The 17,398-nt window shown below is 36.8% G+C and overlaps 1 protein-coding gene across 2 annotated transcripts; it reads left to right on the forward strand.

The window, feature by feature from the left end:
- The first annotated feature begins 672 nt into the window (after positions 1-672).
- On the forward strand, positions 673-17,061 carry LOC103472016 (CMP-N-acetylneuraminate-beta-galactosamide-alpha-2,3-sialyltransferase 1-like). 2 transcript variants are annotated; one of them, XM_008421357.3, is made up of 7 exons: positions 673-3,266; positions 3,443-3,674; positions 3,795-3,991; positions 4,097-4,276; positions 9,242-9,272; positions 9,362-9,481; positions 12,344-17,061. In XM_008421357.3, exons 1-7 carry the CDS (start codon positions 3,250-3,252, stop codon positions 12,509-12,511), a joined length of 945 nt encoding a protein of 314 aa, XP_008419579.1. In that variant the 5' UTR covers positions 673-3,249; the 3' UTR covers positions 12,512-17,061. The 2 variants fall into 2 exon arrangements, with proteins under 2 accessions (XP_008419579.1, XP_017162812.1); XM_017307323.2 differs by having other exon boundaries at positions 673-3,674.
- The last annotated feature ends 337 nt before the right edge of the window (positions 17,062-17,398 follow it).

Raw genomic sequence — 17,398 nt, forward strand, 5'->3', positions numbered from 1 at the left:
TAGTTTTATCTAGTCTGTAATGGAGACTTGAATTTAACGCGCCATTTCAACCAAAGGTTTTGAATGCGCTTCTTAACCAGACGCTCCAAAGCGTTATTTAACAATATGATGTGTTTAATTTATTTTTAACATTGTATTTTCATACATTTATGCTAGGGCTGCCAAAGTCTAGTTTCCCAGAGCTACCATCTGCAACTTTAGATGCGTTCCTTCTCTAACACACCTGGATCATTGACTCATTATAAGCCTCTACAGAACTGAGTTGCTGCTGATGAGGGAAGTCAACCTTTTGTCTGGGGTGTTTTAGCAGGGATGCAGGTAAAAATTGCAGTCTGGAAAACTGGACCTGGGCACTCCTAATTTGCACCGTCAATGTGGCCCATTGAGGGTGGCCAGTATGCTGAAGTGGCCCTCGGTGAAATTGAGTTTGACACCCCTGGTGTAGAGAAAACCACACCATTGTAGAAAACCACACATTAGCTAGATCAGTTTGCTAGCTTGACTTTGACATCCTTAACATGTAGATGTGCTGCAGAATTTGGTGCGTCTCGGGTGAGGTAATAAGAAATAAGGAGACACAAACACTAACTGGTTCACCTTATTTCTTATTAACTCACCCCGGGCGCACCAAATTCTGCAGCACATCTACATGTTAAGGATGTCAAAGTCAAGCTAGCAAACTGATCTAGCTCCCTCACTATATTTTTTTATCTAAACGTCTCACTGTTGTGAAAATGTGTTACCCACGGACCTTATCTAGTTATCTAATCATTAATTCCAGAATAAACTAACAATGAATGCAGTGTTGCACGGACCTCACTTCCATTTCATCATGCTCCATAAAACACAAAGTTTGTAGTTACTATAAAATTAGCATTTTCTTTTTTTCTTGCTGGTTGTTCCTAAATCATTAAATAGCGTAAGTGTTTGTAAAGGCTCAATGGAATGTTTTTTGAATGTTTGTCGCACCCAAAGTGTGTATGTGACTTCTGTTAAAACACAAAGCCATCGATCCTTCTTCATAATGCCTGCATTAAGAAAAAATGCATGTAGGTGATGATTACAGCTGAAGAGCAGGAGCGACAAGTTGGGATTTATTTTAACCAGGCAAAGAGGAAGCGAAGCACAACATTCAAGCTTTAGCATGTTAGCCGAAGTAAAAATATTCCTTATGCAGCTGCTTACCAGCCACTCTGTTTTTCTTGATTGAGCCTGTGGTTTATTATTTCTTTTAATGTTAAATTACCAAAAATTACAAAATAATTTTTTCAAGGAAAAAACAAAAATCTCATTCAGACATGATCAACAATCCTTAAAGCAGACACGATTTCTTCTTTTTTCTCTAAATTTTGTTCCATTCTTGAGTAGCAGTCACAGGTTATGCAAAGTTATTCTCAATTTGGTGACTCCTACCTGGCCACCTCTATCTTAAAAAAAGCACCAGAAGGAGTGCTAAAGGTAGATTAATGTGTCTTGTCTCGCTTTAATATTGACGAGTGCACCACAACCGTTTTTTTCTTATCATTACCACAGTACAAAAGTTTATATAATTTCATAATCAAATTCATTCGATTTAATTCTACAACTTTGACAACTTCATTAAGTAAAAGTTTGTTTTTTGTAAAAGAAATACAAGTATTCTGAGCAAGTAACTGTTATCTTGACATCTAGTCAATCAGAAAGTGACGAGCCATGAACACATTAAGAGTATTAGTTGTTGACTCCTCAGGTGAGTTCATTATAAGACGGTTAAATGTAGAAGTACAAAAGGCTGCCGCACATCTTTTATTCAGTTATGGCCACTAGATGGCAGCCTTATACTTGTGTCAATGAAAAATCCCAGTCTCAAGTTAATGAATGTCCAGTCTGGGCAACTAAACTTGGAATTTTTCCACTGATAAATTTTTACTATAGGAATGTAGTACATGTTGCTTTAGAAGTTGGCCATACTTGTTTGCTTCAATATTTTTCAGCTGACCTGATTCTTTCACAGAACAGCTGGAATTATACTGAGACGAAACTACACACAGACAAGTGTATATATATAAAATAAAATCTGAAAACAATCGGTGCAATAAATTTTGCTTTGGATTCTAAAAGTAAAAGTGAGCTGAATTCACACCACAGCTTTCTGATCCCAATAAAATAGAATAAATTGTGATTGTTAATAGAACAAACTTTTGCTGGCCTGAGGCAAAGATATATAGCTCCAACCACTCTGAACAGCAATGAAAAAAGAAGGAACAGTAAATATGGGTTTCAGACAGTAACCCATATTTACATTTTACAGTAATTTTTTTTTTTGTCAGTGACACTGACAATAAAAAAAATAAAGAAAAGAAGCGCCCCAAATCAAGGTAAAGTGTTTTTCTCAATCTACCATTCAAATTGACATTGGAACAAAGGACAGTGATGCACATAGAATCCTATTGGTTTGTTTCACAAGCTAACTAGTCGTTCATAAAAGAAAGCCTTTCAGGTGTTTCCCCTCTGCCACACACTTGGTTTGATTATGTGGGTGATTGTCGAGCTTCTGCAGCATTCGGTGGCATGCAGAGGAGGTCATTCAGTCATTTGAGCTAAGTATTATGAAACAAACACATTAGTATTCTTTTTTTGTGAACAGTAAATAGAAAATATTGTCCTATTTCTTTTTTCAAAATTAATCCATTTTAGAATACATAGTTTTTTTTTGCTTGTTTGTTTTTTTCTATTAGGAGCAAAGAGGACATTATGACATTTTAACTACCAATAATACAGTATGCCATATTGTACACAGCTTCTCCATAAAATCGCCAGAAAAGAGGAAACATTGCTACAAAAGAGATACCGAGTGTGCGGATGGAAAAAGGCATACAATTAACCTGAACATATGTAGTTGTATTAGCTTTTTGGAATCCATGTCATACTTCCTGTCAGAAACAGTTTGATTCACCCAAACGTCCTTTGTTTTTTATTAAAGTTTTAACAGAGATGACTAGAATTCTTTCAACATATTTTTAGGAATTCAAATTTGTACAGACTTTTCATTTGGCTGAATGCCACATATGTGTTTATTAAAGACTAACAAAAGGTGCACTGAGTTAAGTGCAAAGTCTGTCTCCCTTGTTGCAACAAGCCACACCCCTCCCCTGTGAGATGATACCAAACCTGCTCTCTGAACGCTCAGCACTAAATGATCTAAACCTGTTCCAAAGTCCAACGGTTCCAGATAGTCTGTCATTATTTTAAAGCGTTGCACCTGGAAGGATGTCCCCTCACATCAGGTAAGTTCAATGAAATTTATAGACATCTTTCAAGTAAACTGAGATGTATTACTTTGTAAAATGTTAGGAAAAAAAGACTTATTTTTAAGTTTGTAGTCCTTTGTCCTCTCTCAAACTATCTTTAAAAATTCACTTGTTTTTCACCTCATTCTGATGTGGTTTTTTTCATTACTCAGGATGTGGTTTCAGTTTAAAATGTTGATTGTCCTGCTGGCTGTCACAACAATCGGCGTGTTTTTGACGGCAAGTAACACAGGCTGGATTGAGCTTAAAATGTCAGGCTCGTGTTGGTGTGAGAAATGTTTTTCAGAAGAAAACGTGTTTCTTAATCAGCACCTGAACCGCTCCATTGAACCCTTTCTGTCGGCAACGACCAGCCTCACTGAAGATGAATACGACTGGTGGCGGGTATGCCTTCCCTTTTGACCCCCATGGAATTATTTTTTTACATTTCTCTATGTTGTCTTAACCCATGGTCAAAAGAAAAAAACTGGTCTAACAACCGGCTGTGTTTCTTCAATCTGACAGCACTTACAGAGCAACAGACACAACTTCAGCTACTTTAAAGAAACTATTGACAAACTGTTCAAGATAATCTCACCCACTCCTGTTCTTGAAAAACCCAAAACTGAAGGATGCAGGACATGTGCAGTTGTTGGAAATTCAGTGAACTTGAAAGGGTCACATTATGGACCCTTGATAGATTTCCAAGATATTGTTATAAGGTAAATACTCAGTTTTTTTACATTTTTCATTTTTTTACCTTTTAGAGATGTAAGAAACCACACAAATCAAACTCCAACTACCCAAAATCTGTCCTTCTGTCTTAGAATCAACCGCGGTCCAACCAAAGGCTTTGAGGAAGACGTGGGGGCGAGAACAACTCATCGTGTCATGTATCCAGAGAGTGGCTCGATTTTAGATAACTCTACTCATCTTGTAATGTTTATTTTCAAGATAAGAGACCTCGAGTGGCTCCTCAGGTCCTTTCCAACAAGAACTTCTGGAAAGTGAGTTTAATCCTCATTTAATCCACAGTGCTCCATGCATTTACATACAGACTAATAAATAGGAGGCAGTGCCATTTACATTTGTCTCGTAAAATAAAACATACATATTTATTTGTCTTCATTAGGGAAGCATATAGCAGTATACCTTTTATTTTCTTTATTTTTTCTTGCCATTAGAATAATTCTTTAATTTTATAGAAAATGGTTGTGACTTTACCTGTAAATCCAGCAATGCATAGATTAATGCAGTGGCAGATGCAGAGTCTTTTACACGGGGGCAAGGAAGCGATGTGGGACCTCCTCTGTGAAGTACGTTGAAATCCCCCCAGATGTAAATGGAGATAACAAAAACAAGACAAAAGAAACCTATTTATTGTATCACTGTCTCTTAGAAGAAAACAAAAATGAGTTTTAGGTAAAAATTTCCTGTCATTTAGTTATTTTTAAAAAAAAATGTCAATTACACTCTAGCACTGTGATTAGTCATAGTTAATCATTATGCCTAACTGTAAGCTTGAAATGTAAATACGCATACAGATCTTGCAGGAATGGTGCTCTGGGCAAGGCTCTCCTTCTGCTGCATTACAACCAATTAAAATAAAAGTAATTACCAAATTACTTTAATTGTAGCAGCAGAGAGCAGGTAGGGTCATCACCCTGTAATCAACAGCAAATAAAGGAAACTTGCTCCACTACCTCACTGAAGATGAACACCATAGTTCTTGTGAGGCTGAACCCTTACTGATGCCACCCTGGGCAAGTGACCATGTAGCTCATATCAAAAACTGCCACTGTATGTACATTTTTAAAAAAAAAATGTTTAAGAAAACGTTTTATTGTCTCAAACCAAACATGTCGGAAGATGCTCGGTTTTCCAAATTTTTATATTCAGGTTTAAAGGAAGTTGTTTAAGTTTTAAGCATTCATTTAGAAACGTCCCTCTGCATTCATTTCCTACAGAAGTAGTGCGATGAAGCCGCTTGTCCTCATCCAGCCGAGCGACCGGCGTAATTCTTGCATTTGAAACGTCAAGTTCGTACACGTAAACGTGCACAGGCGGTAAGAAAGTTAAAAAAGGCTAAACTTTTGTTGCCGTCTGCTGTCATGGAAACCTTTCACCTCTTGCTGTCGTTCGTTGCTCCCCCTTGTGTCGAGACCACAATGGGCTGCTCTTACCTAGGTAACCCTTTGCAGGAGAGAGGCTTTTAGCTCATTATAGGTCATTCGATTAATCTGAATTATGAAGCTTAGACTGTTGATAAACTTTCTATCACGTATCAGAGTCCATATCTGAAAGAGTTGTCTGGTGCTGCGTTCACAGACTTACGTTCAACACACACACATTCTTCATGGTTAACACAACCCCCTTCAACTCACCGCCTTTCCTGGCTCCACTCTTTTGTCTATATGTTGCTTTTCTTGTTAAGAGTTTTTTTTTTTTTTTGCCACTCTGTCCTTTACACTGTTGGGGCAAAGTGTGAGAAATAATAATAAAAACAATACTTTTAGCAAAACCAAGGACTTTTCTGATTTTGAAACATTGAAAACTTGCTAATATAATTTCTTTTTCACCTCCTCCAACCTCATGTTCTTTCATTTCTGATCTAATGAATGGGTGGCACCTCCCATGATGGCTGCACTGAGGCACCAGTCTGTCCAGGTCTTATGCTGTTTGTTTGGAAGGGCTGTACTTAAATTAAATTACATGGTGCTTCTCTGTAATGAAAATGAAGGCATTCTGATTCTAATTTAAACATTTTAAAATGATCAGATTAATCCCTTTAATTACCACATTAACATCAACAGCCCTTGTTATTTTGTAATTATGCTATTTGTGTTTTACGTATTTTGGTTTTTAAAATACCAGAACTTGCACGTAACTTTCTACTTTTTTCAGTCCGATGATTTCTTTCATCAAGTATTGTGATTACAGTTACTCGTTTTCTACTCTTGAGTAATTTTTGAAATGGCTACTTTTTCATTTTACTTCAGTGAAAATATGTTAACATATTCCTGCTTTTACTCGAGTAAAATCATTTGACTCTGTCCGTCTTACTTGTCAAGTTCATTGGACTCGCTATCTTAGGAAGTGGCCTTCTTAAACAGCTATGTCCACTTTACGACGTGAATACACTCATCTTGATAACATAAAACATCCGGGATATGCTGCAACTCTAGAGATAGAATAGTTAAAACATCGTACCACTCCTGTGAAAGGTTTTTTTTTTTTTTTTTTTTTGCTCTGTTAGTGTTTTGGGGAACGTTTTTATTAGTTGAAATGGATTTGCTGGATTATCTTTCCATCTTCCTATACCTACAAACAGTGTAACATTTAAAATGATATAATACAGTTTAACTGCATTTCTGTAAATACCTGAATTTGCTGAACATTTGCCTTAATATAATTGCAGACATGAATTGATGAAGTTTCTAAAACCTGACATAACAGCAGACCTGTAGACTTTTATTTCATATGAAAATATGTTATTTCATTTATCTGCAAGGGAAATTATGCAGAGAGTAAACATTAGCTGGTCCAACTGCCTTCCTCTGCATGTCTTCTCTCTCTGACTCTGAATACTTATCTTTACTTAATACACTTAGATAATTTTCTTTATCTTCACTTTTTTTTTGCATGCTGTTCTTGGCCTCCACCCATGACCCTGTTGGTTTCTCATGAAATCCTTTCTTCTTCAGTTCTCTTCTTTGTTCTCTTATCTCAAATTGTTGTCAATGTTTTGTCTCTTTTGAAACTGAATCCCTTTAAGTGCATGTGCAATTTGCCAGCGTCAAAAATGTACTAAGTTCGCATTCCAAAAGAAGCCTGTAACGAAATAAAGTAAGGAGTTCATCTGTTATGTAACTGCTAAATATAGCAAGCAGTGTTATGTAGTTTTATTGTCATTCCAGCTTTTTTATATTCCCAGTCTGACCATAATAAATGAGTAACGTGGTTTAACTGCGTTGCTGTGATATTGACGAGTCTCTAGCGAATCTTCAACCCTGACACAGCTCTAACCTTTTTTTATGTGAACTATTCTGTTCTTGTTTATTGTCAGCACAACCAACTAGGAAAATGGGCTGCTGTTAATCTTAAAACTCGCACGCGAGTGCTTGACGGCTAGCGAATAACAGACATATTCAACCGTGACAACGTCTATCGCCTTCAGCAAACATTTAATTCTATGGAAACTTATCAGTGCTGAGTGTGTGTTTAAACATCACCTGGAGAAAGTTGAGTGGCTCCATTCTGCTGGGCTGCAGGAAGTTTCCGTCGTCAATTTGCCTGTGACACGGCAGCGCGTGCGGTCGCGAGGCAGGGAAGCAGAACAGGGCCGTAACTACGTTTTTCAGGGACTTAAGCTTACACTTACAATTATTTATATATATATATATATATATATATATATATATATATATATATATATATATATATATATATATATATATATATATATATGAATTAATATTTAATTTTAATAAATTAAATTTTAATTAAATATTATATTAAATATTAATTTAATATTAATATTTAATTAAATAAATAATTAATATTTATTTAATTAAATGTATTTAATTAAATTTTATTAAATAAATTAAATTATTTAATTTATTAAATAATTATTAGGAAATTTTCTTTAAAATACTTAAAAGGTTCTACCCAACTAAACACTACTTCAGAGACTAAAAGGTGATATTACTGTGAACTGTGCTTACTGATAGGAAAACTTTAGTTAATCTGAAATTGTTCATTCATAAAACATCTCTTGTGGTTTTCTGATTTTGCTTACCCTAACTTTTCTTGTTTTAATGAATGTTTTGTTTGGCAAGGCAGATATTAACAGTAAACCAAACTCACTTTTAAGGTATCACCCAGGGGCGCAACTACACATTATTCAGGTGGATGCGAAAACATAAGTCGGCGCTCCTCCCCCCAAGGAACGTTAGTCAGGGTGAAGGAGCGTTGAAAATATACGCCAGCGCTATACCCCTTCACCTCCCCTCCCCCATACGACGATACATAAAAGGTAAAATGCGCTACATTTAACTCGTTATGTGCGCGAGGTGAAGGAGCGTAAGGCACGCTGAAGTGTATGGGAAAACATCATCGGCGCGCCGCCCCCTCCAGACGGGGTTTTGACGCCCCCTCTGGTGCTGCGCCCCTGTGCGTTGCATGCGCTGCATACCCACTTTTTGCGCCACTGGTATCCACCCTGCTACGTATGCAATCTAAATTCAATATTCATTCTCGAAACATTAGCAAAATTGTTATTGAATTGTGTACGTGACACCATTCTGTGGTTGAGAATGCAGAGAAGGAATTGGAATGTTTTCAATTGAAGGCGAATACTTATGAGATGACTTACAAAAGCAAAACTGAAGAAAACAAAAGAGCATGATGATAGAGTGATATGCTTAAGGAGAGGCAAACTGGCTTGGCTACTAATATTGCACAACTCAAAAGAACACAGACGGATTTTACAAAACCAAATACCACCACCCAGCAATCAAGACATAAGCTATAGAACCTCATCTAGAAGTTCAAACTAACCTCCCTGTTATGGAGTGTGAGGAGTGACAGCATTAAATAAATAAATTTGCCATGAAATATGCCTGCAAATCTTCCATTAATTAATTTATTTAAATAAATCACAGTTGAAACTGAATAACTTTATTTTATATATATATTTGGATCTATGTCAGAAGCTTGTTTAGATATTAACAAAAGGTCTCAAATGCAATATAAAACTATTTCTTTAGAAATAAAGAGACAGAATGACATTTTGTTTATACTGTCTGTATTGTTAAAACATATATTTTGCGATGTAAAATTTGAATTCTACTTTAGAATTTAAGATTAAGTGTCTATTTTAGGACTGGAGTGCTGAAGTGTCCTTGTTCTGTTTTGAAATGAGTTAATTGAAGTACTTAAACTAAGTGATGCTGCTTTTCCACATCCTGCAGGCCAGTAAAATCCAGAGCTAACAAAAATATGGTGAGTATGTTTTTTTTTATCATTTGTTGTTGTTTCATGAGCATTTTCTTATTGTCACATTTTTGTAAGCTGAATAACTTCTACCTTAGGTGATGGTGCTCAATCCAGCTTTTATGAAGTACGTTCATCAGAAGTGGCTGGGGAAGAAAGGAAAGTACCCGTCCACCGGCTTTATGACCTTAATATCTGCACTTCACATTTGTGATGAGGTACGTTTTTTGTTTAACTTGGCAGAATTGTAAAGTTTATTGGATTTTTTTCAAAGTATTTTCTTCCAAACTTTCTCAAAAAAATACATTTAAATTAAAATTGTAGCTGTAGTATATGTTTTCAAAATTATTTCACCCAATAGACTAGCGGTTCTCAACGTGGGCGCTAGTCTACGTTGAGAACGCCCCCAGGGGGCGTTCAGAGGACGGCAGGGGGCGCTGGCGGACATTTTTACAAAAGGGGGGCGCTGGGATTCCTCTGGGGGGCGTTTGGTCGAAGGTAAACTTTAGACCTTAAATGCACAACAATACCAGTTTAGACTTTGAGCAACTTGGTAAAACTGTATTGTGTAACATTAAATCATGCTTGGCTGCAACTGTATCGATGGCAGCTCTTCTACTATTCAGTGTTTGTTAGCTTATGTTAGCTTCTTGGCGCAGCTCCGTTCTCCTGCTACTGGTAGCTAAAATCATGACACCCTCACTTTGTATCCCTCTGAAAAATTAACCCATTTAAATAAAGAAATAAAGAAATCCCTCCATGGGTGATACCACAATAGAGAGCGTTCATTGTATAGCGTTAACACCGGTGCTGTAAGTGGTCCGGTATGAAACGGGGGTGATAGAACAACACAGAACTTTTAAATTTCAATAATCAGAATGCAGAAAATGTTTCCGTTGTTTTAAAAGGTTTATGTCAGTCTGCCTTTTCCCCATCGATACGCTTCCAGACGCCCCGCACCTTAGGGGGTTAAAAAAAAAGAGGAGCACATTGCGCAAAACTCTGAAACAGGAGATGCAGGATTTAAAACGGAGCAACAAACTAGATGTGAATTATGGCATAAAAACAGAGAATCCGACACTGAACAGTGAAAAATCAACACATGATGTGAAACACTTGACGATTAGGCAGCGCAGCAGGTGATGAGTGAAGATTACTGATGGTCAATAAATAATAAATTTAGGAACAGGAAACAAACTAAAGTGGACATAGCAATAAACCAAGAGAGGATAAAACTAGTCAAATGAAACTAAATTGAAATGAATGAAGAACAAAATGCAAGAATAAACTAAGAAACTAAAGTAAATACAAAGGAATAAACTGGTATGGCAAGACCTTTCGAGCAATAATTAATACAGAGGACTGTATGGCAAGAATAAACAGACACTATTTTCAGATAAAAGGTAAAATAATATTGTTGAAGTGTCATGGGTTTGTTGAGACCACATCTAGTACTGAGAATAAATATATCTTACAGACCACAACAGTAAATAACTTATCACTTATTTATGTTTTAACTAGATTTGATATATTTATTTCTTCAATATTATTTTTAATGTCAGTGTTAATGTCATGAGGCTGATGACTCCATGACACTTTCAATTTGATTCATTAGGATTTGATTAAAAACCAGATTTGTTCTTTGTAATTTCTGTCCAGTAAAACTATTAATCTATAATCAATAGACAGGTCTATATAAAGATATAATCCATGTTTCTGTCTCATATTTGTATGGCATTAAAAGGACCTGGAACTTTTATTTTTCCACTGAAAGTTCTGGTTTGCACAATAAATGCCATGTGGGTGAAGTTTTATGGATGATACTCTGATGTCCCATTCTCCTGAAGGCAGCACAGAGCTGAACCACCAGAAACTGACAAACACTGAAGAGAAGAAGAGTTATGATTAATGTAGTTACAGTTCTATCCATGTTTTAATGTTGCAGAGCTCAGTCGTTTTGCAAATAGTTCAAAGTTTAAACTGGCATTGCTGTACATCTTTTATCTGCTCATTTGTGTAATATTTAACAACTAGAAAATGGCACAAAATAAGAATTTTTTTTCCACTCTGACTGGCTGCTGTTAGGCCTACCAATTTTAACTTGAATGTTCATTGCATTTTTCGTAGATGCCTGTGAAAATAATTTCCATTCCCATGACTTTTTTGTTCTCTGAGGAATTATTTTTGATGATAAATACATAAACAAGCATAAAAATCAAAACATCTACAATAGTGATGGTAATATTAATGATAAAATAATGGTCAGTGGAAAGTAGCCTGCAAATTCTTTGGTGGGGGGCGGTGAGGGACCTGGATAAAGGCTAGGGGGGCGCTGGCCCAAAATGGTTGAGAAACACTGCTCTAGACAATGTATTTTATATTGGAATCACATTTTTAGGGGATTTGTCACTTGGGAGTGATTTTACTTCCCCTGTTTTTTTCTTGGCATATCTACATTAGCATTGTAGATACATTGCCAAGAATGCTAGCCTAGCAGTGCCCAATGGTAAATGTACTGAACTTACATAATGCTTTTTCAAATCATTTTTTGACCACTCAAAGCGCTTTACACTAGAGTCACATTCACCCATTCGCACTCACAAATGCATACACCGATATGCAGATCGGTAGGAGGATTGCCCAAGGGCACGTCAACATGAGGCAGGAGGAAGCTGGAATCAAACCTGCAACCTTCTGATCACAAGACAACTACTCTTCCCACAGAGCCTTAGTCACCACACACTGGCCACACACTATGCAGTGGCTACTGCATAGCCATTGCAGTAGCTATGCAGTGGCTTGCTACTGCACTAGCTACTGCAGTAGCTAGTGCATAGCTACTGCAGTAGCTATGCACTAGTGGCACTAGGCCTAGTGCCTAGGCCACTAGGCCTAGTGCCTAGTGGCCTAGGCACTAGGCCTAGTGCCACTTGGCCCACTATTGGGCCACTAGGCCCAATAGTGGGTCCAATAGTGGGCCTGGTGGCCCAATAGTGCCACTAGGCCCACTATTGGGCCACTAGGAATGTGGTCATTCTACCACATATGTATAAAATATTGTTTGTTTCTTTTTTTCCCAGGTTCATGCGTTTGGTTTTGGAGCTGACAGCAACGGAAGCTGGAGCCATTACTGGCAACCAATGAAAAGCAAAAAGTTTAAAACTGGACCTCATCCCGGAAAACAGGAATATGCAGCAATAGACAAGTTGGCCGATGAAAACACAATCTACTTTTATAAAGGAAATTGAATATTGCCAGAAATGTGAAGCTTAGGTTGTTTTTTTTATTTTAGTCATCTCCCAAAAAGTTGGGGAAAAAAGAAGAAGGGAATAAACTGGACCTTGAACCTCGCACGTTAAGGCCTAAGTTTCAGCTATATAGGAAAATAGAATACAAACACTTTACAACTGCTATGAAAGTGGCAGTGATCTGAACACACAACTTTATTGGCATAATTTGCATGGCGGGTGTGTGCTACCCTTCAAAGGGTAGCACAATAATTGTTATTATTATTTTTCACATCAGCTAGCCTGTGGCTACAAATGCTTGTTCTGAAATAACGAGTGTACTTGTACAAGTGTAGAATTTATTCTTATTTTTGACTGGAGTGGATATGTCTTCTTGACACTTTTTATTTATTATTTATCAAGTCATTGTGGCACATGGAATATGAAGTATTTAAACTGAGTGGGATTTTTATAAAAAATTTTATTTTTATTTTCAGGGGTTTTTTTATGTTAAGCTCAAAGTGGACATTTCATGCTTTTTAATCCCTCCTTTTCACACATAAACCATTCACTTATGTTCTCTATGAAGTAGAACTGCAATGCTTTGGTCTGAAGTCCTGGTTGTCTTATCTCCACAGACCTTTGGTTTACCTATGAGGCACGTTTTAGAGCAACTTGTCTTGGAGCAACTCGTTTTAGAGGAACTCGTTTTGATGCAGTATTTTTGACCCTCCAGGTCACAAAGAACTCCACTTGTTCCTGTTTGGCCATTTTTATAGGTTTATAGCAGCTATACCAATTATCTACCAGCAGAGAAACTTTTTATTCCCAAGTTCATTAAAGATGTCGACAACAGAAGGCTTGTCCATCCAACCTTACATGTTGGAGCCAGAGTAGGAGATGGAAGACGCACAACCTGCCGATCCACGCATTCAAATGAATTCATCGCAATGGTGTCTTTACTGTATTAACTCATTCTCCATCCATACCAACTACCTACAAAAAGGACTGTCGTTTAACTACAGTGTCCATGCATGTCAGATTACCTATTAAAATATTAATAGCACCACAATATGATGCAACAGGATGATGTAAGGAATCCTGTGCATTAACGTACATTAGACCTGAACATTTTGACTTATTTACTTGGAATTTCAGCACAACTGAGCTTGGACTATGAAATTGCTGCGAAGGGAAAAAATGGCAGATAAGCCAGTAGTCGGGACCTTGTTTTGCAGCTCCACAACAAATGCAGAGACAACGTGAACAAGAAGGCATAACAAATAGAGAAAAATGAACAGATTGAAAAATACATCCCAAAAAGAATTTAAAGATATCCACACAGCACTGGGAGAGAATGAATTAAAAAATGTTTGCACTTCTAAACAAAGTACACAATAAGACAAATTTAAGGGCTAAAAAAGTGGGTTTTGCATGATATGTCCACTTTAAGACAAAATGGTGATGCTGCTGGTTTACAACTGATAATGACACTGGTGTGCTTTGAAGTATTATCCAGCTGCATGATCGAAGAGTATTTGGCCTTAAAGCTGCAGTATGTAACTTTCACAAACATGTGTTTTTTCATATTAAAACAGTCGTGACTGAATGGCACGAGACAGATCGTCTGTGGGGAGGAAAAACATTGAGCTCCTCCAGCACCTCCTAATTCGACTTCTGCCGTCTGAAGAAATGCATCGCTCGGGGTCAAAAACAACCAATCAGAGAAAGGAGGCGGGTCTTAGCGGTGTCAGTCATCCTTCAGTATGCTACTCAATGTGTTAATGATGGAAAAACTTCTTACAGTTAAAGGAAAACCGTAACTAGCCTTAGCCTTTGTGGCTAACTAGCCTTAGTGTTTGTGGCAAGCTATGCAGTGGTGAGCTAACTGTAGCTTAGCAAAGAGGAAGTGGGAAGGCGTGAGCATGAGAGTGATTGACGGCGCTAAAACCCTCCTCCTGCCTCTGATTGGTTGTTTCTGACTGAGTGGTGCAGTTAGTACCGGGAGCACGGGGAGAAGGCGGAATAGCTCAATTTTTTCACAGATTATCTTTATTATACTGTCTTTTTCTGAATCATGAATGCTGATTTTAACTAATTTCAAAAGTCCTGTGTTCTTCTGTAACCTCCTGAATGATTTGTTGATGTGCTCTTGGATTACTTTTGGCAGGCTGACCTTTCCTGAGAAGTGGTCAGCCTTCTCTATTCCACGTTTTTTTCATTTGTGGATAGTGGAATCAGCAAGTTGACTTCATTTAGTGTGATGTTTTAGGCTTTAAGAAGCTCTAGCATACTTCATTCCAAAGCAACCGAGCCTATGTGTCGCTATCGAACTCAGCATTCCGAGAAACAATCTAGTTAGTCACAGGTCGTTCATCGTTTCACAAGTCTGAAATTACTTCTTCACACACTATCAGGTTAGGAAAAATACTGCCCTTTTTTACATTATGTATAGACCCTTTCAACAAATTAGAATATTATTGAAAAGTCTGTTTAATTCAGGAACTTTCACCAAGAGATTACACACAGATGGATGTTTGAAAGCCTTTATTTTTGTTAATTATGATTTTTTTCCCCTTCTTACACTTAATGAAAACATAAATATTGTCAGACCAACAAAAAAATGCAAAAAAAAAGTTATGTTTAATACCTGCTTAAAGATTATTTTAAAGAGTTACTGTTAATCTGACAATCTGTTGTTTTTTTTTATGTATATACAGGATACAATTTGGCAAGCTGTTACAAAACTCTTTAGATTGCAGCAAACTACTTCCAAGTTTTTGCTGCAATCTAGTCACCTGTGCATCGACTAACAGGTGAGATGCATAAAGAACTTCGACTCCATTAAGATCAGAAGCGGTTTGATTTGAAAATTTGACTAATATTTACTCCTTTGTAAACTTGCTGAACCCGCTTTGCTGGTTTATTTTTGCAAACTTGCCCCTCCCTGTTGAACATGCTGCCTTTACAGGAATTGGAGGCAATTATTCTGATGGTCAGTAATCTTCAGAAGCACCTGTCAGAATGTGATGAGTGCATTGAAGCGGCATGATTTCTGCACTGAAAAAAATAAATAAAACACAGGATAAATTGTCATAACTGTAGAGAAAAGTTGTTCAGGACTGAAGGCTGCTGTACTTTCCCGTCTTCCTACCAGCTCTTTGAAAGTTGTGACTCATAATTAGATTTTCGGACGGATTAATGCGGCAAACACGACATTGTATGGTAAACAAGGAAGTTATTCAGAAACAAACTCAACAAGATTCTTTTGTAAAGTGCAGCCAATAAATGTAGTTCCATCAGATAACATTCCCTAAAATATTTAATGACGTGACTTTGTTTCCTCCTTCACTCACACATGCAACTAGATATTAAAGCTTCAAACTACAAAGCCTTCTTACGTATGATCCCACAATATATTACTTCAAGTGAAGTGTCCTGCAAAGTTCTGTCCAGTTGCTCTCAGCATGTGATTTATCTTTCTATACTCTTAAGAGTCTTGAGTGTTGCCCTTTATTTTAGACTCTTAAAATAAAGGGCAACTTTATTTTGCCCTTTATTTATTTTGCTCTTTCTTCTTTTTGAAGGAAGAAAGAAAGCAGTTATTTTATAACTTGAGATGACCAACAGCATGCGGTAACAAAAGCACTGTAAAATCACTGTTGCTGATCGATTTTTGGGTCTGATATAGGTATTAATTAGAAGGAGAAAGTATTACCAAATAAAATAATACAAACTGCAAAGAAACCAATGTTGTTGTTTTATAACAGAAACATTTACTTACAGCTGTTGTTTCACAGTAACTGTTAGATAAATAACTACTTTTGTTAAATATAATTTTAACTAACCACAGCTTCATTCTAGATTAGCAAGTCGCATAGCATTTCTGGCTAGCTGCCAGCCACGTCTGTTTGAATTTATCTTTTGTGAAGTTACACTGGTTGACCAGAAGATGGCGTGACGTACTAGAATATTATGTCCTCGTGACACCGACGGCTGTTCAGACCCAACCATTAAATTTGAATATTACCGGAAGTCCATTTATTTCAGTAGTTTTATCAAGTGAAACTCTAATATAGATTAATTGCACACAGATGGATGTTTGAAAGCTTTTATTTCTGTTAGTTATGATGATTTCCCGCCTAAAGTTAATGAAAAAATAACTTTGAAAATCAAAACAATAAAAAAAAACTAAACATTTTTAATATAGGAATGTATTTAAAATGTAGCGTATGTTTAATACCTGATGGTATTAAATCAAGATGTTGAATTTTTTAAAGATACTTTTAATCTGAAAAATGAGTCTCACCAGAACGTATTCCAATTTATTGAATATGACCGTCTTGACTGCAGTCACGCAGTGATATTTCTAAGACTATAACAATATAGCATAAATGATCTGATCACCACCTGAACCAGACTCCCACTGATTTTCTGATATGACTAAAAATCTAGCAGTTTTCACTTTGGTGTGCAAGACTCAACACAACTGACAGTCAAATAGTACTGCACTAATGATCACAACTGATTACAGTAATGGCCCACTCATTTATTTAGTTAATTTATTTATGTCTACAGGGAAACGATACAACTAAACATTGTCACACATACAGAACTGATGCGGCGTACACCTGGCTTCGAGCCGAAGAGGAGTTTACATCCCCTGTCTCCGGTTGATGCAAGAAAACTAATTTATACCTCAGAAAGGGAAATGCTAGAAAATGTACAGGTTTACGTTGCCCAAGTAAAATCCATTTCGACTTAGATTTATTTTATTGTCGTTGCTCAAAGGCACAACAGTGAGATTGGCAACAAAATGACGCTTGGATACCATAGTACACAGAGAAAAAACAGAAAAATCTCAAGTGTGCCTGTAAATGCATAAATATACAAATAATAATGTATTTC

Source organism: Poecilia reticulata, chromosome 11 (genome assembly GCF_904066995.2).
Source record: "Poecilia reticulata chromosome 11, P_reticulata-male-v2, whole genome shotgun sequence".
Lineage (NCBI taxonomy): Eukaryota > Metazoa > Chordata > Actinopteri > Cyprinodontiformes > Poeciliidae > Poecilia > Poecilia reticulata.

Coding starts and splice junctions, on each gene's coding strand:
- LOC103472016 (XM_017307323.2), top strand. CDS start 3,420: ATGTGGTTTTTTTCATTACTCAGGATGTGGTTTCAGTTTAAAATGTTG. Junction 3,675..3,794: donor ATGAATACGACTGGTGGCGG/GTATGCCTTCCC, acceptor TCAATCTGACAG/CACTTACAGAGCAACAGACA. Junction 3,992..4,096: donor TTCCAAGATATTGTTATAAG/GTAAATACTCAG, acceptor CTTCTGTCTTAG/AATCAACCGCGGTCCAACCA.